A 19043-nucleotide genomic window follows, 5' to 3' on the forward strand; every position below is an offset into this window, starting at 1 on the left:
AGTTCCCCTCCTGTGTGTGCAGAAGCTGAGATAGGGAGAGGTCTGGTAGCCCCTGAAAGTCTCACCGCTAGTCAGGGGCGTGGCAGCCAGTGTGGAATGCAAGCCTCTGACCCCCGAGCCTGTGGTAGGGTTTTCATGTCATCTGACCAGGAAACTAGATAAAAAGCACAGGGCATCCCTCTGATCTGGAAGTGCCGTTGGCTGTCTGAAGGGACGTGGGAGAGCATTCAGACGGTCGTGAGCTAGAGTATGCTTCCTAAACTCTGACTCGCCCATCTACAGAGGCAAAGCTACTGCATTCATGAGTTAGAAAGGTTTGCAAAAGAAAATGAGAGTGGGAGTCCTTGCTTTTCTACCATGTGGGGTAACCCCTTCCACGTGGGTTGATTCTGCACAGCACAGGTGGTGCTGGCCATTGAGCAACAGAAGTGCCTTGTCCAGGGTCTCTTCAGAGGCACTTTGGGCTTTTTTTTTTTTTTCATGCGCTTTGTATATTTTAACTTCTTTGGAAGATTGTCTTGGGTGGAATCACCAGGAGTCTAGAGGTCTTACACCTACATCCTGGGCATACATTGAAAGAGAGGGGTAAGTGTTTTCTCCCATCTCATGTCTGTGAGGGAACAGTTGTAGGTGCTCAGCAGTTGCATGTATGAATCTTGAGGGGATCGCTTTGCCTTGTAGAGTCGATTGCATGTGATAATATCCAGTAAAGTGGGTTTTTCTTTGGTCCCCTAAAGCTCCGGGTGCATTTAAACAACGGCCGCCTATTAGCATTGCCCCCTCGAGTCCCCTGCTGCCCCTCCACGAGGAAGTCGAAGCCCTGTTGTTCTTGTCCGAAGGGAAACCTTACCTGTTAGAGGTATGTACTTAATTCTGCTAAAGCCACTTTCTTTTTGTTTTAGCTGTTTTCTTCTTTTTGAGGAAAAATGCCTTTTGTTATAAGTTGTATTTTGTATGTTGCTCTGATGAAGGGGAGTATTGTTAAGAGAAGTGATTATTTCAAATAATTTTATTTCCTGTATGTGTGTCAGGAAGAAATAAGGACTAAATATTCTTAGTCCTGTCTGCAGCTAAGAATTGGGCCTCAAGATCCAGCCCAGCTAATTACCCCTCCAGGTCCCAGCAGCTAGGTACACGGCACCTCCCCAGTCACAGCCATTCAGTTTATTATCAGAGAGTTTATTCCCAGTCTCTTGTATGTGTCCCTGGTCCTGGAACACTACAGCTCTGAAGCACATGGGTTTTTCAACCTCAGGAGTATGGAAGTGGGCTGCTCACAACCCCCCATTGTGGCCCATCCACAATGAGTCCCTTTCCCTTCCACCCAGAACTACCCCCTCTTGAGAACGTAATCTTCCAGCCCTTCTTCCATTACTTGATTTACATATATATGACTGTGAACATAATCATACTGGTTTTTAGTTACATCAACAGTGCTGTGCTATATATCTCCTTTTTTTTTTTTAAGCTTAATATTGTGTATTTTTTGGATCTATCGGTGGTTATTTTAATGGGGGAGGAGGAGATTTACCTCTAAAATTCTGATGAAGGTGACTCCCGAGAGAAAGGTGCACATTTGCACAAATTGTGTTAACTCTCAGACAGACTCCGACTGTTTTGAGGCAATGTTGATGATCATAAATCTGAGCAGATTTCAGTGAAAGTCAGAAGCAGCGTATCAGCAGTAACCTGTGACAGAAGAAAGGCTCACTCCTCTCTGCCCTCTCGCTAGGTGATGTTTGCTCTGCGAGAGCTGACAGGCTCCCTGCTGGCGCTCATTGAGATGGTGGTGTACTGCTGTTTCTGTAACGAGCATTTCTCCTTCACCATGCTGCATTTCATTAAGGTAGGACCTCAGGAAACCCGGTGATAGCCTGAGAGCCTGTGGGTGAGACACTAGGAAAGCATTCCTTTGGCTCCCAGGCACTATGTTTCTTTTAATAATCTTAATTGTTTTTCCTAATCATAAAAATAGTATATACTTACTGGTTTTTTTTTTAATGAAGAATAAAAAACTCAAAATCTGACCATTTATAATATTCTCGTACATTTCCCTTTTATTTTCTATGCATGTACTTTAACATAATTGGGATTTTATTGTCTTTATGATTTTGTGTCCTTTTTTCACTTGACATTTATAAGTGTTTTCCATATCATTAAAAGTTATCTGAGTGGATTTCATTCTCTCATGCACGTAGTTTACTTAGCCACTCCCTGCCTAGTGATGCACATTTGCATTGGCTTCAATTCTTAACTATTAAGAATAATATTTTACAGGTAATGATAATGCTGTGGTGACCATTATTGTGTAAAATGGTTTTACAGGTTTAGATTATTTCCCCAGGCAGCATCTAAGATATCGAAAGTAGATTGATTTTTGTCCCCTTCTGAAATAGTAATGTATGCAGTTCATTTATGAAGCTCTGATCAGTGTGTAGTAATTATTTATGTCGCACTTACTGGATGCCAAGCACTGTTCCAAGAATATTACCTGTTTAACTCACTTAATTCTCAAATCCGTAAGTCCTTTGAGGTAGATATGTTTTTATCACCATTCTGCAATTGAAGAAACTGAGGCACAGGGTCACACAACCAGTAAGTAGCAGAGTGGGAGTTTGAACATCAGCAGGGTGGTTCCAGGGCTGTGCTCTTAACCATATTGTTTACTACCTTGCTGGGGATTATGAGAAAAACCTTTAAGCCTACACCTAGCATTTTTATTTGTTTTTAATCTTTAATTTTTAATTACATGGATGACATATAACTGCATTCTCTTGGTGAAAAACTAAAACGTGCAAACAAGGCCAAAGTCCACCTTGACCACCACCAGCCAGGCTCATCCCCTCTCCACCCTGCCCCACGGATCAGTATTGTCACGTTATGTATGTCTTTCCAGGCCTCATTCACTTACTTAGTACCGTACCTGGCACCTTGCAAGTGCGGTGTTGTAATGCAGTATCCTTTCCTACTACACATATGTATAAGGTTACTAAAATGCACAGGAGTGTGAGTTTTCTGAACCTTGCTTTCTTCACTTAGTGTATCTTGGTAGATTTTTCCACTTCCTACGCTGAATTTTGTTATATATTTCACTCATAGCATGCTGATCTCAGAATGCTCTCATCTGCATTCTCATAGCTACTCCAGCATGTTCAACAAAATAGGATGTGTATAAATGAAATACAAGTATACACTTAGGCTTGTTTAGTGACTGAAAATTATCTCCCTTCCTTTCTGCTTTTTTTCCTGTCTCCTTCCTAATTTCATAGTAAAAGATCAAGGAGGGTTACAGGTGGGAGGACCATAGAGGTTGTTTGTTTCAGTCCCCAGATTTAGCATTTGGGGAACTGAGCTGCAGAGAAGGGAACGACTTGCCCAATATCAGCCAGGAGGTGGTGGAACCAGGGCTGGAATCCAGCACTGTTGGTTGCCACTCCAGTGTGCTTTCCACTGAAGACTTACTGGAATCTTTATGCTTTTAAAAAATATTTCAGAACCAACTAGAAACAGCTCCACCCCATGAGTTAAAGAATACGTTCCAACTGCTTCATGAGATGTTGGTAAGTCATAAATGTTCTAATTCACTTGCATTTAGGTATTTACTAGTCAGCATGTGTTCATGAATAAACACTGTGTGTCCTTGTGTTGCCTTTGCTTTCCTTTGGTCTGTACTCACTGCGTCCTCTTCACGTCAGCCATTTTTCATGCATTACTGACTTAGAAGTGAGCGATAATAAACTGCCTCATAGGCACTTGCAGTTTAGTGAGGGAGCCAGACAAGTACACAGGCGGTCACAGTACAGAGAGCAAAGGCCTCACCATGGACAGGAAACTGTGATCAGCTCAGATGTGATCTTGTGTGACCCTGTGACCGGCAGAGGTGAACGGCTGGCGCTACAGTTCACTCGAATCTGAGACATCACTGACTGTGTACCACTGAAGATATCTTCATGAGCCAAAAAACTGAAACGTAATCCACCGTAGGGTACATCCCAATTTCAGAAATATGAAAAGCAGGGGCTAAAATTCAGTTGTAATCAGTGAAATATAGTTTTATTAGAAGCTGAACTTAGAGAGGTGGAGTGAGCTGCCCAAGGCCATTGTTCAGGAAGTGACAGAGCCAGGATCTGAGCCAAGCGACTGGCCCTGGATCCCATGCTCTCCACCAAACCCCTGGTTTGCTCAGTGAATTGTAGAGGTAGAGCTAGAAGGAGTGGGAACTCGTATGGCTTGGGGAAGAAGCCCAAACCAGACCAGGAAAGGCTTCAGGTACCAGTGCGTGTAGACTTTTCCCTGTAGGTCAGTGGTGGCACTCTGGTGGCCAAGTTCCACCTACATGTCTATTTAAGTTGGCGCAAATTGTCTTGTTTTTTACTTTCTGGATCCCAGCCTGTCTTGAGGAATCAGGTAGTCTGGCCACACTGGCTCCGTTTCCTCCACGCCCCATCACCTAGAACAGCAGCGGCACACCCCCTCGATGAGGCTTGTGGTCTCCCGTTCCCCAGTGTCCTCACCACTCCTCTTGTCTGCCGCGTGGCTCGTGTCTTATCATCTTGGGCTCTGTAGACATTTAAGTTAGCAACTTCTGCCGTCGGTGATGGGAGGGTTTGAAGCAGGAAAGCAATGTGACCTGATTTATTTCTTAGAAAGATTCCTCCGGCAGTTGTCTTGAAGGATGAACTAAAGAAGGAAGCAAGGTTGGAATTGGAAGACCACATAGGAGTCTGTGGCAGTAATCTGAATGTGAAATAACAAGGCTTGTACTAAGGAGAGACAGGAGTAGAGGGAGCAAAGGCCAGAACAGTAGGTGTTTAGAAAGAGAATCAGTAGAATTTGGTGACTGACCGTGAGCCATTGAGAGACTAGCCCAGGGGCTTTTTAAAGAGGGGCGGGGGGGGGGGGGGCTGGGTTCCCTTTAGGTCCCTTAGGCCTTGGCACAGGGGAGGCATTTAATAAACACTTTTGAATATGGCAGTACCTCGTGGGTGCCATTTCTAAGAAGTCTGTCTTTCTGGTCCTTACCGCCTTCTGGTCCTAGTGCTTTTGGAAGATTGTTGCTCCTTGGGGTGGGACTGCGTATTGTTCATCTGCTCAACAGCAGACCCGTTTAGTTTACTGCACCATGCACGGTTCAGTGCCCGGGCATTAGAAGTACAGTGAGAGTAAGATGTAGATCCAGCCCGTTTGGCGTGGCGTAAACCTCCACGTCAACTTGCAGAGCATGTGTTACATCAAAACTTTGACACATTTTTTGTAAACCATAAACCTCTTATCCTTGGGATCATGAAATATGCGTCCATATAGCTCACAGAGAACTCTAGATGTTATTGGTAAGAACATGTATTAGAAAATAAGTGTATCTTCAAATATTACTTACGTAATAGCTTTTCATGTTTCGTTTAAAATTTAATATATTGTTGAGAAATACAGCAATGACTTGATATTTGTTTGTATTTGGTTTTATGTTAGAAACTATATAATCTCTTGAATTATTTTGTTTTAAAGGCACCAGTGGCTGTAACACAAGTTCCTTCCTTCATTTACCAGCCTTTGTTTCCTGCTTCTCCCAGGTCATTGAGGATCCCATACAAGTGGAGCGAGTCAAATTTGTGTTTGAGACAGAAAATGGATTACTAGGCAAGTATGGCTGCCTTATGAAGAAGTGTCTGCAGTAAACGTGCAGAGAGCTCATCGTTCCAGCCAGTCTCTCCTCCCTGGGGTCTGCCCCCCACGCTCTGCCTGGCGTGGATCAGTGAGGAAGCCACGAGAAGTCTGGTCAGGGCTGTTAGGCTCCCTCATTCTAGTCAGGAGAATTAGAGCCAGAGGATCTTATCGCCCTGGACACTCTCCTACTTTTAGTAAGACACAGTTTGAGGTCCTTTTACTGGGTCAGGTAAGATTTGGGGGTGCTGTGACTTTCTTCAACAAGCTAAAGTTTGTCCACTTAAGCAAGAAATCATTCATCCCACTCCGTAGCCATTGAGGAGGAAAAAACTAAAACCTTAGACGCAGGATATTGTCAAGCTCATGAAATGTAATTCTTTTTTTTTTTTTACCTGTGGTATGAATGCACCCAAATTTCTATTGTCTATTCATAGAAGTTTTTTGACAGAGTTTTCTTTTCCAGAAGGCTAAAGTGGCTTTAATGAGCTATTTCTTAGGAAAAGATTAGTTAAAAATAGTCTTATCCAACTCCCACCATCCACCTGTGTTTCCAGTTAACTTGAGTCATTTTAGATTTTGCTATGTATTAAGAGAAGTTTTAGGATCTCTTTTTATTGCAGAAAGGAAATTTATGCTAAAAAGGTTCTGTAGCTACAGCATTCTAGGCCACCCCCTTTGGAATGGTGTACTCTGCTCAGGGCAGTCCCCGGGCTCTCTGGAACTTACAGAGGACACACTGCTCAAGAGCAGGGACCAGGCATTACAGTCATCCCTGGGTACCCGCAGGGCATTGGTTCCAGGACCCACCTTGGATACCAAACCCCACAGACGCTCAAGTTCCAGAGTCCACCCTTCGTATCCACAGTTCTGCATCTGAGTGTTCAACCAACCACAAATTGTGTAGTACTATATGTATTTCTTGAAAAAAATCATATATAAGTGGACCTGCACAGTTCAAACCCATGTTGTTTAAGGATCAGCTGTAATTTATCTCTAAATGCTAAAAGCAAAGAGCAGAAAATACTTGTTGAACTGAACAATTACCATACATATCCATTTATCACAGTTAAAGTATTCTAACCACTCTCTGTCAGGAATGTGGTGGATGGAGAACTTTGAAGGTCTCTAGGTGAATTGTCAGCCATTATAAATTTTAGTTCCTTTCAGTTCTTGTAAAAGTCAAACTTTCACCACCCTGTGTGTTTCTTGAATACTACTTAGTGTTTCTGCCCATTAGAATTTAGGGACTCCTGTTGAGTCAGCACCACCATGTTTTTGTTAAGTTTCTTATCTGCTTATCAAAATAGTTGGTTGTAAATTTTCAGAACAAGAGAGCTGTCATCACTTGGACCCACTTTCAGTTTAGTGCTTTATTGTTAAAATTTCCTCTTCTGTTCCTTCAGCTCTGATGCACCACAGTAATCACGTGGACAGCAGTCGCTGCTACCAGTGTGTCAAATTTCTTGTAACTCTTGCTCAGAAGTAAGTATTGACTCAAAATGCAATGAGGAAATGGTGTTTTAGTTACAAGTCAAATATGACCAGAGGAAAAAAATCTGCCTTGTTTTAGTGCCTAGAAAATCCGACCCAGTCAGGGCATGCTTGCTTGGATGGTACAGACAACTATTCAAATGATCTCCAAGAGATGTGGAGGGGGAGTGTTAAAGGTAACAGATCGTATGTAATCCAAAGAAAAAAAAAAATGCTAAACCACCAGGCTTTATGCAGGAAGGGCAGGAGTCCAAGGCAGATTTAGGGGGCTCGACAACAAAAAGTTGATGAACCTTCACTCAGGAGACCTTTAGTTAACTACCAACTGTGTCAGCTTCTAGGTCCCCACTTTCAAAATTGTGTCTCAAGAGACAAAGTCATATAACAGCTAATTACACTTACGAACCCAGGCACTATGCTAAATACTTCGCCTGTATTCTCATTTAACCTTTTCAACAACTTTATGAGGTTAAGTACTGGTATTAGTCCCATGTCAAAGGTGGTTTAAGTGACATGCCTGCCGTCAGAGCTAGGACTTGATCACAGGCTGACTGACTTCAAGGCAGAGGTTCTTTTTTCTTTTTATTTAATTGTGCTAAAGTATACATAACATAAAATTCACCATTTTAGCCACTTTTAGGTGTACAGTTCAGTGGCATTACGCACACTCACATTGTTAGTGCAGCCATCACCACCATCCGGCTCCAGAACTCTTTTCATCTTCCAGAACTGAAACTGTACCCATTAAACAATAACTCTCCATTCCTCCTCCCTCCAGCCCCTGGCAACCGTCGTTCTACTTTTTATCTTCATGAATTTGACTATCGTAGGTACCTCACATAAATGGAATCATAGAGTATTTGTCCTTTTATGACTGGCTTATTTCACTTATCATGATGTCTTCAAGGTGTATCCACATCGTAGCATGTATCAGAATTCCGTTTCTTTTTAAGGCTGAATAATACTCCATAGTATAGATATATGTATACTATATTTTGCTTATCTATTCATCTGTCAGTAGACCCTTGGAAAGCAAAGGTTCTCAATGTTAGAAGGAACCTTAGTGGTTTGCAACTTCAGCTTCCCGATTTAGTACGTTGGCCAACAAAAGATCAGAGTGACTGCATGCTAACCCAAGGTTATTTTTTTTTTAATTGAAGTATAGTTGATTTATAATATTGTGTTAGTTTCAGGTGTACAACAAAGTGATTCAGTTATATATTTTGTTTCAGATTATTTTCCATTATAGGTTATTATAAGATATTGAATATAGTTCCCTGTGCTGTACAGTTAATCCTTGTTGCTTATCATCTGTTGTATATATAGTAGTTTGTATGTTAATCCCATACTCCTAATTTATCCTCCCCACCCATGCCTTTCCCCTGGCAACCATAAGTTTGTTTTCTATGTCTGTGAGTCTGTTTCTGTTTTATATATAGATTCATTTGTATTATTTTTTAGATTCCACATATAAATGATACCATATAATATTTGTCTTTGTCTAACTTCACGAAGTATAATATTCTCTAGGTCCATGTATGTTGTTGCAAATGGCAATATTTCATTCTTTTTATGGCTGAGTAATATTCCATTGTGTGTGCGTGTGTGTGTGTGTGTGTGTGTGTGTGTGTGTGTGTGTGTGTATACACACACATCACATCTTCTTAAACCAGTCGTCAGTTGATGGGCACTTGGGTTGTTTCCATGTCTTGGCTGTTGTAAACAGTGCTGCAGTGAACATTGGGGTTCATGTATCTTTTCAAATTAGAGATTTTGTCTTTTCAGGATTTATGTACAGGAGTGTAACCCAAGGTTATTGAGCAGACTGCACTGCCATCACTGAGTCCTGCACCGAGCTCTTTTTATAGTTTAATTTATTTTGCTCCAGATTTTCGCTGATTCTTAGGCATGGGTATTGCCATCCTTGGACTTGTACCAGAATGAGAATGAGAAATCTGTTGGGATTAATCTGCTGCATTTGAGCATCCTCAACAGATTTAAATTGAGAGCCCCATTGAAATAATGCATGAACACGTGTTTTCCAGATGACATAACATTGTAGACACAGATGGAAATCATTCTGCCACAATTGTGCGTTCATTAATTAGGCTTCATATTGGCAACATGTCATCATAAGCCCTTGCCTAAAAGTGGCATTTCCAAGTAGTGTTGGGGCCACATAGCATGTCTGATGCCAGCAGACACACAGTCCAGACATCAGTAGTGTCTTTATATGTGCTTCCATACCCTGCACATATCACATTTTATATACATTAGTGGCAATATCCCCATCGGTAGTGTCTTCAAATAAGGACAGCTTTCTAAATGAGCAAATAAAAATGGAAAGCAGGGGTGCTCCAAAATCACATTTTAAAATAGTTTTTCCCATAATATCATTCTTATTTAAATCACAAAAGTTAAAGACTAGTTTGATTTTATCACGAGGTCATTTATTGGACACCTTAAAACTACTAGAAGAGAACATAGGCAAAACATTCTCTGACGTAAATTGTAGCAGTGTTTTCTTAGGTCAGTCTCCCAAGGCAATAGGAATAAAAGTAAAAATAAACAAATGGGACCTAATAAAATTTCTAAGCTTTTGCACAGCAAAAGAAACCATAAACAAGACGAAAAGACAACCTATGGACTGGGAAAAAATACTTGCAAATGATGCAACGGACAGTAGCTAAGTTTCCAAAATATACAAACAACTCAATAACAAAAAAAACAAACAACCCAATCAAAAACTGGGCAGAAGATCTAAATAAGCATTTCTCCAAAGAAGACATACAAATGGCCAATAGGCATATGAAAAGATGCTCAACATCACTAATTATCAGAGAAATGCAAATCAAAACTACAATGAGGTAATCACCTCACACTGGTCAGAATGGCCATCATTAAAAAGTCTACAAATAATAAATTCTGGAGAGGGTGTGGAGAAAAGGGAACCCTCCTGCACTGTTGGTGGGAATGTAAATTGGTACAGCCACTATGGAAAACAGTATGGAGATTCCTCACAAAACTAAAAACAGGGCTTCCCTGGTGGCGCAGTGGTTGAGAGTCTGCCTGCCGATGCAGGGGACGCGGGTTCGTGCCCTGGTCCGGGAGGATCCCACATGCCGCGGAGTGGCTGGGCCCGTGGGCCATGGCCATTGAGCCTGCGCGTCCGGAGCCTGTGCTCTGCAACGGGAGAGGCCACAGCAGTGAGAGGCCCGCGTACCGCAGAGAAAAAAAAAAAAAAACTAAAAACAGAGTTACCATATGATCCAGCAATCTCACTCCTGGGCATACATCTGGAGAAAACCTCTAATTTGAAAAGATACATGCACCCCAGTGTTCATGGCAACACTGTTTACAATAGCCAAGACATAGAAGCAACCTAAATGTCCATCGACAGAGGAATGGATAAAGATGTGGTGTATATATATACCATGGAATACTACTCAACCATAAAAAGGATTGAAATAATGCCATTTGCAGCAACATGGATGGACTTAGAGATTATCATACTAAGTAAGTCAGTCAGACAGAGAAAGACAAATATCATATCACTTATATATGGAATCTAAAATATGATACAAATGAACTTATTTACAGAAAAAACAGACTCAGACATAGAAAACAAACTTATGGTTACCAAAGGAGAAAGGAGGTGGGGGAGGGATAAATTAGGAGTTTGGGATTAGCAGATACACACTACTATATACAAAATAGGTAAACAACAAGGTCCTACTGTATAGCACAGGGAACTATATACAACGTCTTGTAATAACGTACAATGGAAAAGAATCTGAAAAGGTATATTTATAACTAAATCACTTTGCTGTACACCGGAAACTAACACAACATTGTAAATCAACTATGCTTTAATTTAAATAAATAAATAGGTTATTTATTAAGTGTACAATTTGTTGTGGGTATTTTATTTTTCATTTTCCAACTTGGAATTTTAATAGAATGAGGTGGGTGAGTTAGAGGTAGATAAGAAACTTTTCACCACATATTTATCTTTTACTGCCTTTTGAAGTTTAAACATGTGGATGTATCCAAACCAAAAAAACGTACACATTTAATGTAAAGACAACTGAACTTTAAGTAGCACTTATGTTTCCAAATTTTAAAGTACTATATGTTAGGTATATTTGCAGAGAAAGCAGTTGGCTAATAAAAATTTCCTCCAATCACCAGGTGTCCTGCTGCTAAAGAATACTTCAAGGAGAACTCCCATCACTGGAGTTGGGCTGTACAGTGGCTGCAGAAGAAGGTAATTGAGTTTTTAACTTTTCTGGCTATAACATAGGAATCAATAGCAGCATATTGTATCAGGAAAAATCTCTAATTTGGAGACTGTCCTCAAAATATTTTCAGAGTTCAGACTTTTTTTTAGTACAGTTGATACCTATCTTTATGCATTTAATTTGTATCTTAATACATGTGTTTTAATTTTATGGGTAAAAAGGTAAGGATGATCATATAAGAGATAATATTGATATTTTAGTGAGCTCTTGAGAATGGAAGTGGAATCTTCTAAGAAAGAATCTCCTGATGTGACAGAAAGTCTGGGTCAATTTATATGCTATTTTAGATGCTTTTAATTTTTATTTTATTTATTTATTCGGCTGCACCAGGTCTTAGTTGCAGCACGTGGGATCTTCGTTGCCGCATGCGGGATCTTTAGTTGCAGCATGCGGGCTCTTAGATGCGGCATGCGGGATCTAGTTCCCTGACCAGGGATCAAACTTGGGCCCCCTGCATTGGGAGCATGAAGTCTTAACTGCTGGACCACCGGGGAAGTCCCTAGATGCTTTTTGTACTGTAATATCTAATGGTAGAAATCGTGGGCTCACGTGGGCTTATTTGTCATCTCTGATGACTCTTTTTTTATATTTATTTTATTTATTTATGGTTTTGGCTGTGTCGGGTCTTAGTTGCGGCACGTGGGGTCTTGGTTGCGGCATGCAGGCTTCTCTCTAGTTGTGGCGCGTGGGCTTTGTAGTTTGCGGCACACAGCCTCTCTAGTTGCGGCACACGGGTTAGTTGCCCTGCGGCATGTGGAATCTTAGTTCCCCAACCAGGGATCAGACCTGCGTCCCCTGCAGTGGAAGGCGGATTCTTAACCAGTGGACCACCCGGTAAGTCCTCTGATGGCATTTTTGACTTTCTGTCTCAGATGTCAGAACATTACTGGACACCGCAGAGTAATGTCTCTAATGAAACATCAACTGGAAAAACTTTTCAGCGAACAATTTCAGCTCAGGTGAGAGTTGTCTTTTGGTTTTGTGTGGCTTGAAATCCCTTAGGTAGGATTTTTGGTATGTTTCTCAGAAACTGCAGCCTCAGAAAAGAGGCGTAGGTTAAAAATGAGTAAGGCTGGAAGAAACAATTGATTTTCTATGAAAAGACAGCAAGTTGGTGTACAGTTTGAGTTATTTGCCTGGAAGAAAAGCAATGAGGGTCGGTCAGTCTGGCCCCCACTGCCACAGAGGTTGACGTGAAAGCACCACCTCCAAAGGTCAAGTGAAGGGTAGTCTTCCTCAGTGATGCTGCTGCCACTGCACACCCCCTAACTTTTTCTTGTGTTTCAATCTCCGGCAGGACACATTAGCATATGCCACAGCTCTCCTGAATGAGAAGGAGCAGTCGGGAAGCAGTAACGGGTCGGAGAGCAGTCCTGCGAATGAGAACGGAGAGAGGCACTTACAGCAGGTACAGTAGGGCATGTCCTGTGTGAAAGGGCAGCGCCTGCTCTGAGGTTCTCCATAGAGAATCTCCATAATCAAGAGAGAAAGGAGACACCAGCTCCACCCTCTAGTGATCTCTGCTCAGGACTCAGGCACTGTGTGCTTAGAAAGCAGAACAGTGCTGCACCGTGAAATTAAGCCAGGCTTTGGCCTCAGTCTCTGCTGACTGTTCTGCTGAGCTTGGAGAGCGTCCTGATAAAGCCAGGCTGCAGATGTGGTCCTTCCAGATGGTACCTTGTTCTGCTGGGTTATGAAGAATCACCCCTTCCTCCTCCTGCTCTCACCAGGCTTCCTGGAAACACAGACCCTTGAAAGGAAGGGTCTCATGCCATTGAAATCTGTTAGGGGAGTCAAAGCGTAATTTTAAGCTTATTTTTTAAGTATTTTTAATACTAATCGCTATAGTAGAAAAAGGAATGCAATATTTATTGAACACCTACTATGTGCAAAATACTGCAGCAGGTTTAAATGTAATGACGTGTATCGTGTCCTCCCTCTGGTCTGTAACCTTCTGTAAAGCTATTCCTGTAGCTCCATCACAGTGCATGGCACAGAGGCCTCATTAAATGAATCTTGCTGATGTTCTGTGTGCTGTTTTGTTTGTTTCTAAATCTTTCGGATCCTCGTAACAACCTTGTGAGGTCGCTGTTACCCTGATTTCACAGAAGGAAACTGAGACTCAGCATAGTGATTTGATTTAGCCCAAGGCCACATTGTGACTGCAGGCAGGTCACTAGGTTGTTTCTGTGACTAAATAAGAACACAGAAATGAAAGTTTTGCATAATCAGGAATTATCAAATATAAGGTGTCACACTTGTTATGTTTTGTTGCCCTTTGATAAACATTAAGTAGTTAAATGAGGACATGTTTAAACTGCAGAACACAAGTCCATTGGCATAGAAAAACTTTTTTCTCTAACTTAACTCTATGTATTTAACTTCTTTTCCTTTCCCAAAGGGTTCTGAATCGCCCATGATGATCAGCGAGTTAAGAAGTGACCTGGACGATGTCGATCCCTAGGGGATGTGCCCAGCACATGATGAGAAGTCACGTCACGGTTACTAGATGCTCAGGACCTTTTTGAAATCAGAATCTCATCCTTGAACCCTTTGGAAGAGCCTGGAGGCTGGACCGGGAGAGCCTGCGCCGTGAAGGGAGGAGCACGTGTTTTAAGGAAAGCACTCTTCAGCCCCCGGGGAAGGCCTGGGAGCTGTTTGGCAGCGAAGAACTCCAGCCTGTGGATCCGCTGACCCCCGGGGGCACAGTCCGTATGTGGATTGACACTTTTGGGGAGATTCTGGGAAATAAAGCCGGTGGTAGACTGTTTTGTTACATGAACATAACAAGAGTGAGTGAGGATAAGCTGTTGCTTTCTCTATGATGCTACAAAAGAAATTCCTTTGGTTTTTATATTTAAAAAAAAAAAAAGCAAGCTGCCTTTAGATGAGTGCGGGCAAATTTTTAATCTTGCAGTAACATTGAATAGGCGTATCCAATTTAAAATGATGTAAAGATATGTGATAAAAGTTCCTTTTCACTGTACATTAGTAGTTAAAGAATTCAGTTTACACAGACCTTTGTATTTAATATGTCTCCCTATTTGTATAGAATTTCAGGCTGGTCTGGATGAGAGCTCTGCGCATAAACTTGGATCTTGATGAAATGTTACCAGAATCAAAAATTGGGAAATTAAGCTCTTTAAGGTATTTTTCTGATATAATTGAGATTGAAAGAGCAATAAAAAAAAAAAAATGCTGTGTTCTCCAGAAGTACAGGGTGCATTCTTTGACACCAGTTACTGAAGAAGTTGCGAGTTGTTCCCAAAACAAATTTTAAAAAGAGCAAAATAAAAAGCACTTTAAGATATAATTTTATTGAGTTTGACTTCATAAAATCATCTTTTTAATGCTTGGAGACATATTGAATAAACTGTAGTCTTAAGTCATGTGACCTGCAGTCATTTGCTTTTGCTGAAAAATAATTACTGAAACCCTTGGTACTGGTTGTATATGAAGTTTAAATATTTGAGTTGAAAGACACTGCTTTGTGAGTTTCTAGACCTTTTAATCCAGAGAAGGAATTTGAGACTTAGTTTCTCCTCAGCATAACTAATTGACACTAAAAAGATGGGGACAAGAAATAACTAGTAAGCAACTGAGCAGCCATCCACTTAGTTGTGTTTCCCAAGTCTTGTACCAAGCACTCATTTCAGGTTAGATGCCAGCTCCCCCTTTTTCTGGAGGGGAGGGGGCATGCCAACATATTGCATATATTTTGTATGTTTTGGGTTTTGAGTCACGACACACATTTTCAACCCTGTTTGCCTTTGGTTGTGTGCCCTGCCTGGTCCTGTGCTCAGCACGCACAGGACTAGGGGAGCCTCAGGAAGAGCCGAGTGGCCCCAGTCATAGATCTGCAGAGTCAGAGAGGCTCAGTGGACCCGTGACAGGACAGACAGCTGCTCCCACTGCGCACTGCAGACCCTGTCATCTCACGGTCGAAGGTTGAAGTTACGGTGCAGCCAGGCTGCAGTTTGTGATTACGTGACAGGCTGGTGGTGGCTTCTGTCAAAAGACACTGAGGAGGTGGAGGGCCGACACCTAAGAGCAGAGCTGCGCCCCAGAGGAAGGGTCAGAGGCAGCCGGCAGATTTTATGTGGTTCTGCTGTTCTTGCAAACTCAAGTGTGATGTTTCAAAATGGATTTTGAGCACATGAATATCCGATGTCCTACTATCTCCCCAGCCGTCCCCTCCATCCCCATCCTCACAAAGCGACCCCACAGGGCGTGACGCTGAAATGCCAGCCGTGGTAAAGCGTGATGATATCACGCTGGCAGCTGCACTCTCAGGAGCCCAGATTCAGGAGTGAAATTGCTACTTCTATCCCCTCTTTCCTATGGAAACAATGCCTTCCACAGCCCCCAGCACCTGCTCCCTCACGGTCATGTTCTTCAGGACCAGCATCACCTGCCGCTGATGTTAGGTGCCCTGGTTGATTTGCTCACGTTGTTGCTGCGAGGAACATCACTTTCACGTTGCCAGTAACCTTGATTTCCAATGGCTGCAGTCTACGAACCTGCTGATGACTTTTTTTTAATGTCATACAACAAAGTGACAATTACGACAGGCTTACTTTGGAAGAAGGGTCATTTTTACTGCCAATTTTTTGGACGAAGATGTTTTTATAAATCTTTCAAAATGGTCTGCAAATCGAGTAGGAATTGCACAACTAAACTCAATGCTGTGTTTTCTCAAGAAGCTCCCTTCGTGAGGCCCTTCTTAGGATGGCCGAATCAGCCCCTTAGAGGCGTCCTGGGAGAGAACGCAAATGAGCCTTCCAAAGGGCACCTGGCCCGTGACTTCCCCTGGAGCCCACACACGGCCCTGACAGAACAAACGCGGGCCTAGAGCACGTGTCACCAGACTCACCCTGTCTTGCTCCACCCTCCCTGCTAACATCGAGGCGTGTGCCGTTACCTTTTGAGCTTGGAACGAGCAGACTGGAATTTTCCTCTGCTACCTCTTGTGTACAAAATCTTGTTTATAAAATTTCAAAAGGAAGTAGATAAACTAGGGAAGAAACTTAATTCTAAATTTGGTTCACTGAGTGGCAGTTCTTAGCTTCTGAGGGTATAAAATAAATTTTTCAAAAACAAAGTTGGGGGTTCACTGACATTTTTCTGTGAATATCAGAAAATGGCTATGGTCGGGGGAAGGGGTGCCAGGGCCAGTGACCTGGTGGGAAATGGTGCTGATTCTTTTTTTTTTTTTTGCGGTATGCGCGCCTCGCACAGGCTCAGCGGCCATGGCTCACGGGCCCAGCCACTCCACGGCATGTGGGATCTTCCCGGACCGGGGCACGAACCCGTGTCCCCTGCATCGGCAGGCGGACTCTCAACCACTGCGCCACCAGGGAAGCCCTCCTTTTTGTACTTTGCACTGACGGTGTGAATAAGGTCCACTCTTCAATAATGAGGGGCGGTGGCTCTTTTTCTAAGCCTTTTACTGTTTCCTCCTCTGGATACCCTGACCATTTCAGGATTCATTTGCAAAGCTGGATAAGGATGTGCTAAACTCAGACCAGTGGCCTGTAGACATCTCCCCCATAGCTTTCAGGTCTCCCAGTGGTCCCCAGCATAAATCACGTCCCTGGTCAAGCTGGATTTCTTGCTGGACCCCGCAGGTCTCAGCCTCACCCCTAAGGTCCTGCGTTTGCCCACATGGTTCCCCTCTCCTGGGGTGTTTGCTGCTCCAGACTTTTCTCCTGCGGTCCACACCCATTCCTCCCCAACTCCCGGTGACCAGCTGCCAACCTCTGCAAGAACAGTCGTTCCCTTTTCTCAGATCTTGGAGCCATCCGGGCGTGGACAGCTAAGAAACTGACCCCCGACTCTCGGGTGGTGGGCGAGGGGTGCCAGTGGGCCCACTTACACAAATGCCTGCTGGCAGTCAGGCCCTTAGCAGCTGGCCGCTCTTGAACGCGTTCCATGACACTAAATTGTCAGCAAATAGAGTTTGAGAGGATTTTTGCTTTTGCAGGCCGATTCCCTGATCACTTATAACATGGGCTGTTGAGAGCTAGGCCTTGCTTAAGACAGCTACGCTTGCCAGCCTCAGAGTGGGGCTGGGGGCCGGGGTGGGGGCCGCATTGCATGGGATGGTTATACTTGGCCAGGTGCAAAGTCCCGAGGCTGTTCTTAATTTCAAATCATGAAAAATGACCATGGACATGATACTCACTATAGAAGCCTCAGCCACTCGTATAATTAACGTATACCATAAACATTGACTCTGCACCAGGCCCTGTGCCAGGTGCTGGGAGAGGAGAATGGAAAGGACACGGGCGCCCCACGCGTCTACAACATTGTGGGGCAGAAGTTGCCAAGGAGGGGGAGCCCTGGTTGCTGGGGGGACTCGGAAGCGAGAGGAAGACGCTGATTTTATCCCAGGACGGGCATGAGTACTCAAGTACTTGTACTCAAAATACAGACGCTCCTCAAAGGCTTGATTTACTCAACCACCCCACAGACGGTTATCAGGCATCTGGTGTAAGCAAGGCCTCATCCTAGACGGTCAAACTCAGGCAAGAGTCATGACAAGTTGTTTTTATTTTAAAAAGTCACTGTATAATAAAAATGCTACAAAACCCAGAATAAATATCTTCAAGTTACAAGAGCAAAACAGAGATCTAGAAAAGCTGCTTGCTGTAAAAAGGCAGCAGAGAGTTGTTGACAAACAGACCAGAAAGATAAATGCGTGCTTGTTTGCTTGGGTGGGGCTAGGGGTAGGGGAGCTCAAGGAGGGAGAGTTGCACCTCCCCCTTCTCCCCTTCCCCCTCCGTCCCTGCATCCCTCCAAAGCCCTCTCCACTCAGGTCCCCGTGAATCGGCCAGTGCCTTTTGCCCAGTTTTCTGTCCTTGCTCACAGGGCTACCCCAGGTCTGTGTTCCCTAATGAGCCTCTGTTATTATAAAGATGGGGGGCCCAACCTGGTGCAGCAAAAAGAGCCTTGGCTTTAGGGACATATCTGGGTTTATACCCTGGTACCACCTCACTTCTTGGCTGTGTGAATGGCGGGCACCCAACCCCCACCCCTGGTTCCCAGTTTCCTTCTGACGTGGGGATGACTGTGTACTGTGCAGGGTAGGTGTGAGGACTGGGTGAGAGGGTGGATGGAGCACGTGGCCCTCCACTGGGAACTGAAGAGTCATCCCTGGGGTGATGTCCCCCTGCAGGCTGATGCCAGGTGGACTGCAAAGCCGGGACCAGGCCAGGTGAGGGCAGCTGGGAGAAACAAAGGCATGGCCTCGTGATCACCTGGGACACATCTGGCTGCATCCGTCATGCCGCTGGTGGGTACAAGAGCTAGGAATTTTGTCAACAAGCTGTCTTCGGGAGGTGAGTCTTAACAGCAGGACTGGGAGGGCCGGTGGAGATCACCGAACTGATGGAGATCTCTCTAAAGAGCAAGGACTTGAACCAAGGCATCTTGGCATCTGACCCTGGGCTCGTGCTTCGGGCCTCCACATCCTCATCTATCCAATGGGTATGAATATAGGCCCTGCCTTTGCCCCAGGGCTACTCTGAAACTTTTGTGAGAAGGTGGGTGGAGAAGCCCTTTGGACACTTTGAAACGTTGGCCACA

General features: G+C 43.6%; 1 protein-coding gene across 8 annotated transcripts in view; it reads left to right on the forward strand.

Moving 5' to 3' along the window:
* Positions 1–16557, forward strand: part of USP24 (ubiquitin specific peptidase 24) — a 149966-nt gene extending 133409 nt beyond the window's left edge. For 6 of the 8 annotated variants that reach the window (XM_073789303.1, XM_073789304.1, XM_073789308.1 and 3 more), the window contains 9 exons: positions 738–859; positions 1733–1846; positions 3495–3560; positions 5571–5637; positions 7068–7146; positions 11347–11422; positions 12329–12415; positions 12754–12864; positions 13858–16557. In XM_073789303.1, the coding sequence (XP_073645404.1) occupies positions 738–859; positions 1733–1846; positions 3495–3560; positions 5571–5637; positions 7068–7146; positions 11347–11422; positions 12329–12415; positions 12754–12864; positions 13858–13920 (785 nt within the window). In that variant the 3' untranslated portion in view covers positions 13921–16557. Of the gene's footprint in view, positions 1–737; positions 860–1732; positions 1847–3494; positions 3561–5505; positions 5638–7067; positions 7147–11346; positions 11423–12328; positions 12416–12753; positions 12865–13857 lie in introns of those variants that run through there. The other 2 variants (XM_019942407.3, XR_012324657.1) reach the window with 2 other exon arrangements.
* The last annotated feature ends 2486 nt before the right edge of the window (positions 16558–19043 follow it).

Source organism: Tursiops truncatus, chromosome 1 (assembly GCF_011762595.2).
Source record: "Tursiops truncatus isolate mTurTru1 chromosome 1, mTurTru1.mat.Y, whole genome shotgun sequence".
Classification (NCBI taxonomy): Eukaryota; Metazoa; Chordata; class Mammalia; order Artiodactyla; family Delphinidae; genus Tursiops; species Tursiops truncatus.